A 13,054-nucleotide genomic window follows, 5' to 3' on the forward strand; every position below is an offset into this window, starting at 1 on the left:
TCCCAAAATTCAAGACCAAAAATTTCATTTTTAATTAAGTAATTATACAACCAATAGTTCAAAAACATTCATAATATCATCCCATGTCAAAGACCAACATGTCACTATTTAAAACATGTCATAGTAAAACAACATCAAAGTACAACTCCCAAAGATCTCATGTGCGGAAACCATGGTGTGATGTGCTGCAATCATGCCGGCTCCTTTCATTTCGAGGAAGAAGTACCTGAAATCAAAACTGAAAACCATAAGCACAAAGTTTTTTGAGTCCCCCCATCATACCACATACCATACAACAATACATTGCCAAACATATCTGGGTGCTGGCCTCCCCTTCGGTCTATTTCAATCGGATATTGTTGAGCATATCTGGGTGTCGGCATCCCCTTGGTCTATTTCAACCGGATACTGCCGAACATATCTGGGTGTTGGCCTCCCATTCGATCTATTTCACCCCTACCACTACCACATATCATCTTAGCAAATAAGCACATGAAACATAACATATAGTGGCATACCAGACAATTATCACAAAGACAATCATATCTACTACAAACAACTACTAATGAGCCGACATTGGTGCCTTCGACCCATTCCTACAGGAAGGTAACTCACCTCGACTGTGTGTGCCGAAATCATACTCCTCGGATGGCTCGGGTGTGACATCCCCATTTTCACGGCCATAAAAGACCGATTTCGTTTATGCTTTTATAATAAAATCAAAGTGATCAAAGAAAAGTGTTGCGGAATTTGTTCCCAAAACAAAATATGATAAAAATTTATCAAAGCATTTATTAAAGAAATGTATTTTCATTACATTCGGGATATCATCGCCGATACAGACCAAAAGCATAAACAAAACATTATAGGTCGTAAAACAAAATTGGCCTCAAACATTATAGGCCTTACAACATTCTATTTATCTTATACTGGCCTATAAATCCATAATCTCTCGTCAGGTTATCTAATTATGCTTTTGGCATTACCTATAATACAAGAAACTGAGTGGGTCGGGCTAGGGAGCCTGGTGAGCATATAGGGTTTTCAACCCACAATAAATAAGTTTATTATTTTCAATAATCATTAAACTCGATTACCCGTTCCCGTTATCCTCACCTTACGTCCCTAAAGTATCTATCATAAGGGACCTATCTTAAGGAAATTCATCGGGATGGACACTACTGCTGAGGGGATTCCTTAGCCATAAGTGTCTGTAAGGCAACCATTGGGGGGGGGGGGGGGGTGGAGTACACCGGTGAACACATCGTTCACAAACACCTACAGGTTGCGAGCCTGCTAGCGTTCCACTGGACTTCCTAGAAAAGTCTGTGGTCGTCATCCATACTCCGCTAGATAACTGGATCAACGTCAACATCGAAGCCTCTCATCATTTTATTTCATCACACACCAACTATTTTATTTACCCATGTTTTACCCAATATATAAAACACATATACAACTCAGATATGAAAACGAAGTTTATATCTTTCATACAACATATATCTCAAGTATAAATCATCCATATATCAGGTTTAGATATGAAAAATTCAGATATGAAGCGAGAAAGTCTAGATCGGAAGGAAAAAGTTCAGATATGAAAGAAAAGGTTTAGGTTTGTCAAAAATACATATACCATACAGATCTGAGGAGAAAGTCTTAGATCTACAGAGAAAAAGTTTAGATCTGAAGGAAAAATCTAGATCTGAAGGAAAAATCTAGATCTGAAGGAGAAAGTTTAGATCTGGAAGAAAATGTTTAGATCTTAAGGAAGAAGTTCAGATCTGGAAAGAAAAAGGTATAGATTTCTCATCCAACAAACATCTCAGGTAAACTGACAACATTTTTATATACACATAGCACATAATTTATATAAAATACCTCATATCTATGTGTAAGATGAAAGTGACTATACATTTACCTGATAAGGAGTGATTCGGACAGCACTTCGCTTCATTAAATAATCTTCTTTAACAAAACCAGGAAGTTTGCTTGAAAACCGGGCTCCGCGCGGGCAGAGTTTCAAACCAAAAAACTCTTTTTATCGGAGCCTTCGGGCGCTCCAGGGCTTTCTTCTAATGCTAGGGAGGTTTCCTAGGCTTCAGGGTGGATTAGTATGGCTAGAGTGAGAGTAGAGTGAGAAATAGATAACTTAAAAGTGTGAGAAATGTGGCTGCCTCGCAGTACGCGAGGCGTACCTTGGATCTACGCAGGGCGTAGTAACATGCGTTAGATCTTCGGTGGAGCATCGTGGCTTATTTAGGACGCAGGAGAAGTAAAACTGCGCAGCATACTCCTCCTCGTACGTGGGGCATACTTCGGTACGCAGGGCGCCCGAAGGTACGTTGGGCATACCCCTCGCGTTATCTTGCAATTTCTCGTCTCGATTTCTAAAATTCATAACTTTCACATACGAGCTCCATTTCCGATGTTATTTATATCCACGCGTAGGTGAGACCGTACTCTACAACTTTTGTTTAGATCACTAGGGCTAAAAAGTCATCTATCATAAATTCACTATTTACGTCACGCAGTGTCGTGCCGGTTCTGTCGCGAAACTTCGACAAGTCATAACTTCTTCGTTATAACTCGGACTTTGGCGTTCTTTATATCTCTGAAATCCTTGTCACGACCACTAGAAATTTCTTCATAGATATCGAGTTTATCTAACATTTTATTTTTGACGCTTATTTTTATCCTTTATTTATTATATTTTTATAAACAAGTAATAAGCTCACAAAAGCACATAATTCACATAATATTCAAGTAATTCATCTTTATTACTTTAAAACGAGTTACAATGGTTGACCTAGTCCTAGGCCTAGAGGCCTTACTCCACAGTGGGCCATGTGGCCCACCAATACATGCCCAATCACCCAAGGCCCAAAAACTCATTTAACCATTCTGTATGCGTATGTGCGGCGTACCTGGCACGTACGCCCAACATACACTGGTCTTGACCGCTTTGGGAAGGTTGACCCAGTCCGTGCAACTTACCCAGGGGTACGCCCAACGTACTGGTCAGTTTCCTTAGAGCTTCCTTTGTGACTTAATTCATTAAGTCTTAATGTCCAAAACATAGATCTAGGTCTTTTAAGACGTCCTAAATTATAAAGTTATAAACTTTATGTCTTTGCATGCATGGACGGGGGTTAAGACATGATTTAAGTCCTTAAACATACTTTGTGACCATCTAACACTTGCATGGTTGTGGCTTAACTATAAAGATCTGATTTTTATGGTTCTAAATACCTTCAAGAACCAAAAAGGACAGTTCATTTGAACAGAATCTTCTGAAACTCAAAGGACCTCAAGTATGGGACCAAAATATGACATAAAACACCCCAAAACTAGATCTAAGCATGCAATGATCAAGTTTAGAGCTTTATACCTCTAATAGGTCAGAAATGATGCCAAAATTTTGGATCTACAACCCTTCTCCAAGCTCTTGCTCCTTCTTTTTCAAAACCACCAAAATAACACCAAAATGTTCAAAGTGAGCTCAAGATACATGCAGTGGGGTTAGGGTTCGAGTTGGGCACTGAGAGGACAATGGAGGCTGAGAGGGTAAGGGTTTGGAGGGTTATAAATTTTTTAAATAGTGGGCAAACCGAAAAATTTAGGGTATGCATCTGGTCACCCTACGCCCAACGTACGCATGGGTATGCCCAACGTACGCATGGGGCTCCCCGTTCCGCGCCTCATATGTGTATGTCGTGCGTACACCCTGTACGCCCAACGTACGCTCCGCCCAAAAATCCCAATATTTTAATATTATAACTTGAATGAAACAACATAATACTTGATAAATCTCGGACGTTACACCATGTGTAGTCCACGTACGCGGGTGAAACCCGCGATCAATCAGATGGGCTAGCACGCTAAGCGTACTACCCAGGGGACCAAAAGGTTTAAAAAAAAACATTAAGGGCTAAAAGAGAACTTACCAAAACTTGAATGTTACATGAAGAAAGTGGAACTAATGAGACACCAATAATACACCAACTTGACAAGAATGTCAGTTCTTTGCAAGTTCTTAAGCTTGGAAACAAATACTAAAGTATTTGATTTAAGAAAGTCAAAAACAAGTAACTAACTCTTAAGCCCTTTGCTTGAAAGTTGAAGAGAGGGTGAGAGAGTGAGTAGTTTTGGCAATTACATACAAGAGTGCAATACCAAAATGCAAGCACCAAATCTATATGCATAAAGTTAAGCTAATACCCATTAGGTCTTAACACTTTAAGTAACCATGTCTCAAGGTCATGAATGTGTTTTACCATGCTTCTTAGGTTGAATTCTTTACATTAAACAAATACACAAGCCATGCCTTTGGTTCTTTTAGAACTTACGACCATGGAGCCAAAAAGAAGACAAATTGTTTAAATTTTATAAACTCAAAGTTTATACAATATAAACTTTGTTCTAGGTAAAACACAAAAAGATCCAACCAATCCAAAAGGTTATGCATGACTTATTAATTTATACCTTATGAGATAATGTGTTACTTGTATGGTAAAATAATTATTTCCATGAAATAAATATTTTTCCAATTTATTATAAGAGTTTATTAATATTTATTAAAATCAATTTCTAATAAATAACCGATTATATCAAGTTGTTAGTTTGACCCCTAGGATCATATGTTACTTAGCAATATCATTCTAATATAAGTCTTGAACATATTAGATCTTTTAAATGACAAAGGAAAATGAAAGGATCATAAAAAACAACGACCGGTGCAGCAACAAACAGAAGCTGCGATTCCCAAGGCTTTGGGACAAATAAATGCGAACCAACCGGTGGAAACGTTCTCCTAGATGTTGTGAAGCTGTCCAAAAATCAAGTCAAACGGAACCCATGAATCTTTGAAAAGTGATCAAACATGGAAGCCTCTTCAAAACCGAAAATGGAGCTAACCCTTGTTTTCATTCTTTGTTTGTATGTGATAGTTGAAAATTAAAATAGAGTTGACATTAAGTAAATGTGATATTTGAAAATGTCTTTCACTCATGGGATAAAATCCTATAATAAACCTAACACATATCGTCGAAAAATAAATATTTAACAGGCTAAACCTACAATAGCAAATCATAATGATATTTTTTAAGCATCACAAACAAGTTCAATGACAAGATATTAAAAAAATAAAAAAATAAAAGCAAAATGTTTACATAGACCAAAATTCATTATCATTATGCAAAATTTAGTTCCGAAGCCATTTGCAACAAAATGTTTAAAGTGAAATCAAATCCGTTTTTTGGACCATTACCGCATTGGTTACTTCAAATAAAAATGTCAAATAACAAAAAAAAGACCATAGCTTCATATGTTTGAAAGTTCATATGTTTGATCTAAAAGGAACGGAAAAGGTAACCATCTTATTCCAAAAGAAGAGTCAAATGATCCAGCGGTTAGCTCGTGAGATGTGGCCTACGTGGCGATGTATTACTGGGCAAAGATCTGGTACATATCTGAATGCGTAGCATACGATTAGTACCTCCCCAAACTCCAAAGGCCGATTTACAGCATAAGGATGAAGACATATTGATATGATCCCCACCACATCGCCATTATTCACCTTCTTGTCCATAGTATTGCCTACACGTCTTCCCCTTGGTAGCATCTGTGAAGCGCTAATCGTATTCGAACCCTAGCTCCCGATCTCAATATGCCGTCTGCTTATGGTGCTCGATTGACCACCTTTGAGGATTCCGAGAAGGAAAGCGAGTGTGGTTACGTGCGCAAGGTGAGCCTTCCGATCTACATCTTTCACTCTTCTCCTGCTATACAACTCCATGGTTCATTAACATTCCGTTCGATCGGATTGACTTTCTTTGGTTTTTTATCTTGATCGCCTCGGATCCATCTTGATACTACCATCAACAATCACTCACTGCGCTTCATTGATTTTGAATTCTGATTGGATTTTTTTCCCTTATTCATTTGTTCCAAACTTCAAAGTATTACAATCAGATGCCATCTAGATTTTGATATTGTATGTACAGGTCTAACATGATTTAACGATCCAGTGGTTCACGCTTTGCGAAGGACCAATGCTTTGAAATTCTTTGTTAATCCACTTAGCATGTCAATTTGGAGCCCTGGTCTTTTATGTACTGTGATTTATGTTTAAATTTTCGATCTATAAAAGTATTTCCTTTTTCAATCAATTTGAGTAGCCGAACGATAAATTGCTCTAGAGGCTTACCCAAAATGACAATAATTATGAAATGAGTACTACTGACTCTATGTGCAGTTATCATACAGTCAAATTTTACAAACCTCTATGCAAATGAGTTTATGAATGATAATAGAATCAACTTCGGGTACATATGCCTCAAAATCAATCCTGTTCCAAGTTGTCCAATTTACCTGTTTGGGATCACGGACATCCCCTGCACTCCAAAACTTTCTAAACAGTCAATTTCTTTTAGCTTCTTATTGTTTCTCTTTCACATCATATTGATGATGATTAAACTATATTTCTTCTGAAAAGTCATGCATCACTCAGATGCTCACTCAAGATTTTATTTTATTTTTTTAATTTCTTAACACAAATTTTAAATTAGAAAATGCAGTTTTGTTTGATTTAGATTTTCAACATTGGTGTATGTATTGATTGGCATTCACAACATGTTTTTGTAAAGTATTAAGATCTTTAGCTGAATGCTATCCATGGTGCTCAATGATTAAGATGTTAAGTGCTTGAGTCATCAAAGCTGTCTAATCCTTTAATCATATGATATGTGTTTTTGTATCAATATATTATTCATTGGAGAGAACAAACAATTTTCTTTTTTGGGTAGATCAAGAATTCAAGATTTGACAAATTAGTTAGGGCTTTAGTCATCTACAAGAGTTATACTCAGTTATGCTTGATTGTTTGTGGCAGGTTTCAGGGCCAGTGGTCATTGCAGATGGAATGGCAGGGGCTGCTATGTATGAACTTGTCCGTGTTGGACATGACAACCTTATTGGTGAGATTATCCGTTTGGAAGGCGATTCTGCTACAATTCAAGGTATTTATTTAAGTTTCTTATATCTTTTAATGACACTATCCTGTATCTTTTGTTTCACAATATTGAGAAAAATTATTCCTTGTATTTCAGTGTACGAAGAAACAGCCGGACTTACAGTGAATGATCCTGTTCTTCGGACACACAAGGTACACATTTTAGATCACCACTCCCTTTAAGATAGTTATAATTTGAACCATATATACAGTAACTTTAACTTTAACTTTAACTTTCAGCCTCTATCCGTGGAGTTGGGCCCTGGAATCTTAGGGAATATATTTGATGGTATCCAGGTTGGCAAGCTTCTCTTCTCTTTCCTTTTAATTTTGTTTCAACTTTATTGTTATTTTTCGAGAGTTACTAACTGCAAACTGCAATTTTCTGTATTTTTAAACCCATGATTCAGAGGCCTCTGAAGACTATTGCAAGAATATCAGGTGATGTCTACATTCCTCGTGGTGTGTCTGTTCCAGCTCTTGACAAGGATATACTTTGGGAATTCCAGCCTAAAAAAATAGGTGATTTTGCATTATCCCTCTTTCAGCAGTTAAGCTTTTTCGTTTGATAGATATTTATTAATTTAGATATGTGTTTTGATGTCAGGCGAGGGAGATTCTGTAACTGGTGGAGATCTATATGCTGTGAGTCTTAACATCCCCATTATTTCTAAAATTAAAAAGTTTTTTCTTGTTTGATTTATATCCAGAATAAGATTAATTGTCGTAAGGCGTTAACTTATCTTCTTGTCTTTATGCAGACTGTGTTTGAGAACAGTTTGGTGGAACATCGCATTGGTCTACCTCCTGATGCCATGGGAAAAGTGACATATATTGCACCACCTGGTCAATACTCATTGAAGGTTTTTCTCTAAACCCCTTTTGCCATCTTAATAAAGATGATAGTATGTCTTATTATATTACTAGTATTAATTATTTCCTTTTTGTTCAGGACACTGTCTTGGAACTTGAATTTCAAGGTGTCAAAAAGAAATTCACCATGCTTCAGGTTTTTACATTTCTTTTCCCAAGACAATGATTGATTAACATAATTTCACAATGGATTTCTTATTTTTATCAAATTCTTATTTGCAGACTTGGCCTGTACGTACACCTCGTCCTGTTGCATCAAAGCTTGCTGCTGATACTCCACTTCTTACTGGACAGGTACACTTCAATAAATTATGTTTATTTTCTCTTTTCATCATTGATCATTATGCCCCTTGATCCGTATCTAATCATGTATTGTATGTATTAGCGTGTTCTTGATGCCCTTTTCCCCTCGGTTCTTGGTGGGACATGTGCCATTCCCGGTGCATTCGGCTGTGGGAAAACAGTTATTAGTCAAGCTCTCTCCAAGGTATTTTCAACATTAATTTTAAATAGTTAAATTCCAATATATATATATATATATATATATTTTATTATATTAACTGTTTACCCCTCATCTTGCAGTACTCAAATTCAGATACTGTTGTTTATGTTGGTTGCGGGGAAAGAGGAAATGAAATGGCAGAAGTACACATTCCACTCCCACTGAATATAATTAGTTCTTTATTTTTTTATTTTTTTAAATTTTGTTTCTGTTGTTGATATTGTAAATAACTGGTCAGGTCCTGATGGATTTCCCTCAATTGACTATGACACTACCTGATGGGCGTGAAGAATCTGTGATGAAACGTACTACACTTGTGGCCAACACTTCTAACATGCCTGTGGCTGCTCGTGAAGCTTCAATCTATACAGGTAACTTCAGCTCCAGTGTATATTTTTTCCTAATCTTTCAGGATGTAGTAAGTGGTAATTTAATTTGTTTTTTTTAATATTACTTTCAGGAATTACCATAGCTGAATACTTCAGAGACATGGGATACAATGTAAGTATGATGGCAGACTCTACCTCACGTTGGGCAGAAGCATTGCGTGAAATTTCTGGTCGACTGGTATGCTTGCTTTTAAACTACTCATCTACATTTGTAATAATTTTGATTAAAAAAATGATGGTATTAATTTTTGTTTTATTCAGGCTGAAATGCCTGCTGATAGTGGTTACCCTGCTTACCTGGCTGCACGGTTGGCATCCTTTTATGAACGTGCTGGTAAAGTAAAATGTCTAGGTGGACCAGAACGTGATGGTAGTGTTACAATTGTTGGTGCTGTATCACCTCCTGGAGGAGATTTCTCCGACCCTGTTACATCTGCCACCCTCAGTATTGTTCAGGTATTTCTTTATTTTTATTTTTTAGTTTTGCTCATTGAATTCATGGTCATAAGTTTTTGCTTGTTTTTTTTTCTTGTCAGGTTTTCTGGGGTCTAGATAAGAAGCTTGCCCAGAGGAAACATTTTCCTTCTGTCAACTGGCTTATCTCCTACTCCAAGTACTCAACTGTAAGTTGTTGAAATTAAATGAATTAAGCTGTCACTTTTTTAATGTACTGATTACTGAAAAATGATTGGGTGTTCAGGCTCTAGAATCATACTATGAGAAGTTCGATTCGGATTTCATTAACATTAGGACAAAGGCTCGTGAGGTGCTTCAGAGAGAAGATGATCTGAATGAAATTGTCCAGGTTTGTTGCCTTTTGTATCTGGACTCATAAATATTAAATGAGAATTTATGTGGAGGGATTATCTGTATATATATATTGGTAAGGGGGAGGGATAACATGGTGGTGGTTGTTGTTTCAGTTGGTGGGGAAAGATGCCTTGGCCGAAACTGATAAGATTACTTTAGAGACTGCAAAACTTTTGAGGGAAGACTATCTTGCTCAAAATGCATTCACACCGTAAGTACTAGCTTTTTTTTTTTTTTTTTTTTGCACCGAGTGTCTGTTTGGTTGGATGGAATGGAATAAGCAAGGTAATGGAATGAACCTTTAGGTCCATGATTCCATCATACTAACCATACACACACACACACACACACACACATATATATATATATATATATATATATATATATATATATATATATATATATATATATATGGTTTTGAAAGTTTATATTGTGGCGATGTGATGTGATGTGACAGATATGATAAGTTCTGCCCCTTCTACAAGTCTGTATGGATGATGCGCAACATTATCCATTTCTACAATTTAGCCAATCAGGTGGGCTCATCTCTTCTGTTATTTTGATTTTAGTTCATTTTAAAGAAAAAAAATTGAATAATGATATATGTTTTTATTAAACAGTCAGTGGAGCGAGGAGCTGGTATGGATGGGCAGAAAATCACTTACACGCTGATCAAGCATCGGTTGGGTGATCTATTTTACCGCTTAGTGTAAGTGAAATTACGCTTCTCTCCTCCAGTAAAAATTAAAATTGAATTGGTCTAAAAAATAATGTGTTTATAATGTATATATAATTAACAAAACAGGTCTCAGAAGTTTGAGGATCCGGCTGAAGGGGAGGATGTTCTTATTGGGAAATTTAAGAAACTAAATGAAGATCTTACTGCTGGTTTCCGCAACCTTGAGGATGAAACCCGGTAAGCAAACAAAGAAAGAAGACGTGATTTGATTATTTTGAAGATGAAACCAAGCAAGTGCCAATTTTCATCTCTCAAGATCAAAGAGGTTGTTGCATGAAGGAAAAAGAAAGGAATGAAATGAGATTGTTGTTAGTTGTTTGATTTATTTATTATTCAAACTTCAAAAGGCTGGTTACTGGTTTGTCCATTTGTGGTGCTTAGCTATAATTCTTTTTGGGATTTTGTATGTTGAGAGTTAAATAAGCCGCAGCATGTAGGGTGTAGTCTGGGAACTACTGATGTTGTTGGAACAACTGTTGTTTTTTTTTTTTTTACTTAATCCGTATGAATTAATAATGAATAAAATAAATATGTTTGATCCCTTCCCTACTATAAAGCTTTACAAATCAAAAAGAATGTTGACTGAAAGTTGTCACGTTACTGTCATCATGTGTGGCATGTTTATGTTTTTCTGTATGCCAAACATTACATTACATTACATGTGGAGGCTGTTTATTTTCATCAAGAAACCCGAAAAATGTTTATGACGCTTCGGTTGGGTTAGGTGCATTTGATCATACATCTTGAAGCAAGTGCTTCTATTTCACCATATAAATCTAGCATTACCTTCTTACTTGATTTTGCCATCATTGTCGACCAAATTTCACATGTAAGTGCAAAACTGTATAAGAGGATGAACAGTTTTGGAAATTTGAACAAATCCCCCACTCAATCATGGGGATAACGGGAACATTGATCGTCTACTTGCATTAGCAATCTCAAGATTCTATCAAATACATGCTTTTTGCAAAAAAAAATGTCGTCTTGAAATTTTGATGCTACTTTTCACCCTTGGAAGTCTAAACGTCAAATCATCTTACTTAAAAAATCATCTTATTTTTAAGTAGATGGATAACAACTGAAACGAAAAAATAGTAATGTTATCCGGTTATAACGGAATCCTAGTCCCATTTAATGAAGCCGGATTTTCTTTTGTTATACTTATAGAAAATTTGGCTCAATTTGGAAGAGGTTTCTGAATGAACCCAATGATATGACAAATATTTTGTGTGGGGCCCCTCCACACACACAAATGTCTCATCAATATGGTTTATTTACCAACACACATTTGAAAAAACATATAGATATAGAGTACAAGTCAATTTGGTTCCATATACCTTCATACTTCCGAGTTTTTGGCTTGCAACCAGATATTATCTTACACCATAAAATATAAATATTTTATAGTGTTTAAAATATAAAAATACAATAAATAGTTGAATCACAAGGATAAAATATACACATTACATTACTGTTAAAATTAGTTTTTTCGATTTTAACGTTGAAGCGAAAGTCACATATACCCATTTCTTCTTATTTTTATAACCTTCCTTATTTTTAGCTTGTATTAATCAATTACTTATTTGCAATTTAAATTAACTACATATAAGCACTTGTTTTATTTTTTCCCTCATTTAAAAAAACTGTAGCAAAAGAAAAAAATATATCACATAACACTTTGATAATTTGTTAAATTTTGTTATGTCGATTATGATTCAATCGTCCGCTCTCTTTGTAAGGTATTTTTTACCGTTACCTAACAATCATTCTTAGAATATAAACTTGTCATAATGGTTCTTGTATTTAAATTTAAACTAAAACTATCAATAATATGACAAATTTATTATTATAAATTTTTCGTTGAGTTTTCACATATCTTTATTCTCATATAACCCTCTTCCTCCCTTTGTGTGCCTTTGTCTTCAAAGCATACTCTCATCTTTATTCTAGTAGTTTCTTTTTTCCTTCGGTGTTGCTCTATTGATGCTTATTGTATCTGAAACCACTCGTTAGCAACCATATTCTATGTTTTCAAATAGCTTCAGATCTATAAATTGATACGCCTGAAAGTTCAAGTAGGTGGGGCCAGGTGTATCGGAGGAGAAAATAAAATTATTTTTATTCCAGTTTGGTATTTTTGGTATTTATTTGTTACTTGGGAGATAAGATATTATCTTTCATATTATCTTTTCTATTATTTAGGATATGAGTTTGCAGAACATTATAAGTATGATTGTTTCTAATTTTGAAGGATGGAGGAATAAGAATTGAACCTTAGGGTTTTTTTTTGGAGTTTTTCGTGTTCTCGAATTCAAGATCTATCTTCTTGGTATTAGAGCTCCGGTTCTGATGGCCGATAAGCTAGAGGGGAAAGGGACCAATGCCGAAAGGTTGGGCACTTTGGAAACCACTGTCAACCGAATCTTGGATGCGGCTGAGGCGCATAAAGAGGAGGCAATAACGAAGATGGATAATCTGACTAGGGCTATTTCCGATTTGGCCTTGACAATGAAAAAAACGGTAAAAAAAAAGGTGATGTTAGTTCTTCAGCGGAGTCACAGAGCGACACCACTAGCGACAACGAAGATTCAGACGTTTCACAGGGCTCAAAGAAATTAAAAAAAAGAGAGAAAAAGAGGAGTATCGGGCAAGAGTATCGAAAATTGAAGATCCCTATTTTCAGTGGGGAAGACGTGCAAGGCTGGGTTTACCATATCGAACGGTATTTCGAG

At 36.0% G+C, this 13,054-nt stretch overlaps 1 protein-coding gene across 1 annotated transcript; it reads left to right on the forward strand.

Annotated features, from left to right (window-relative positions):
• Positions 1–5,515: 5,515 nt before the first annotated feature.
• On the forward strand, positions 5,516–10,863 carry LOC111910396 (V-type proton ATPase catalytic subunit A). The gene is made up of 20 exons (XM_023906240.3): positions 5,516–5,743; positions 6,890–7,016; positions 7,107–7,162; positions 7,250–7,306; positions 7,420–7,531; positions 7,617–7,654; positions 7,771–7,872; positions 7,962–8,018; positions 8,105–8,176; positions 8,268–8,369; positions 8,465–8,527; positions 8,623–8,755; positions 8,845–8,951; positions 9,035–9,229; positions 9,310–9,396; positions 9,474–9,578; positions 9,697–9,794; positions 10,041–10,119; positions 10,204–10,292; positions 10,389–10,863. The coding sequence occupies exons 1-20, from the start codon at positions 5,666–5,668 to the stop codon at positions 10,501–10,503; spliced, it is 1,872 nt and encodes a 623-aa protein (XP_023762008.2). The 5' UTR covers positions 5,516–5,665; the 3' UTR covers positions 10,504–10,863.
• Positions 10,864–13,054: the final 2,191 nt, after the last annotated feature.

This window comes from Lactuca sativa, chromosome 5 (genome assembly GCF_002870075.4).
Source record: "Lactuca sativa cultivar Salinas chromosome 5, Lsat_Salinas_v11, whole genome shotgun sequence".
In the NCBI taxonomy this organism is placed as follows: domain Eukaryota; kingdom Viridiplantae; phylum Streptophyta; class Magnoliopsida; order Asterales; family Asteraceae; genus Lactuca; species Lactuca sativa.

Coding starts and splice junctions, on each gene's coding strand:
- LOC111910396 (XM_023906240.3), top strand. CDS start 5,666: ATGCCGTCTGCTTATGGTGCTCGATTGACCACCTTTGAGGATTCCGAG. Junction 7,532..7,616: donor ATTCCAGCCTAAAAAAATAG/GTGATTTTGCAT, acceptor TTTTGATGTCAG/GCGAGGGAGATTCTGTAACT. Junction 7,655..7,770: donor CTGGTGGAGATCTATATGCT/GTGAGTCTTAAC, acceptor GTCTTTATGCAG/ACTGTGTTTGAGAACAGTTT.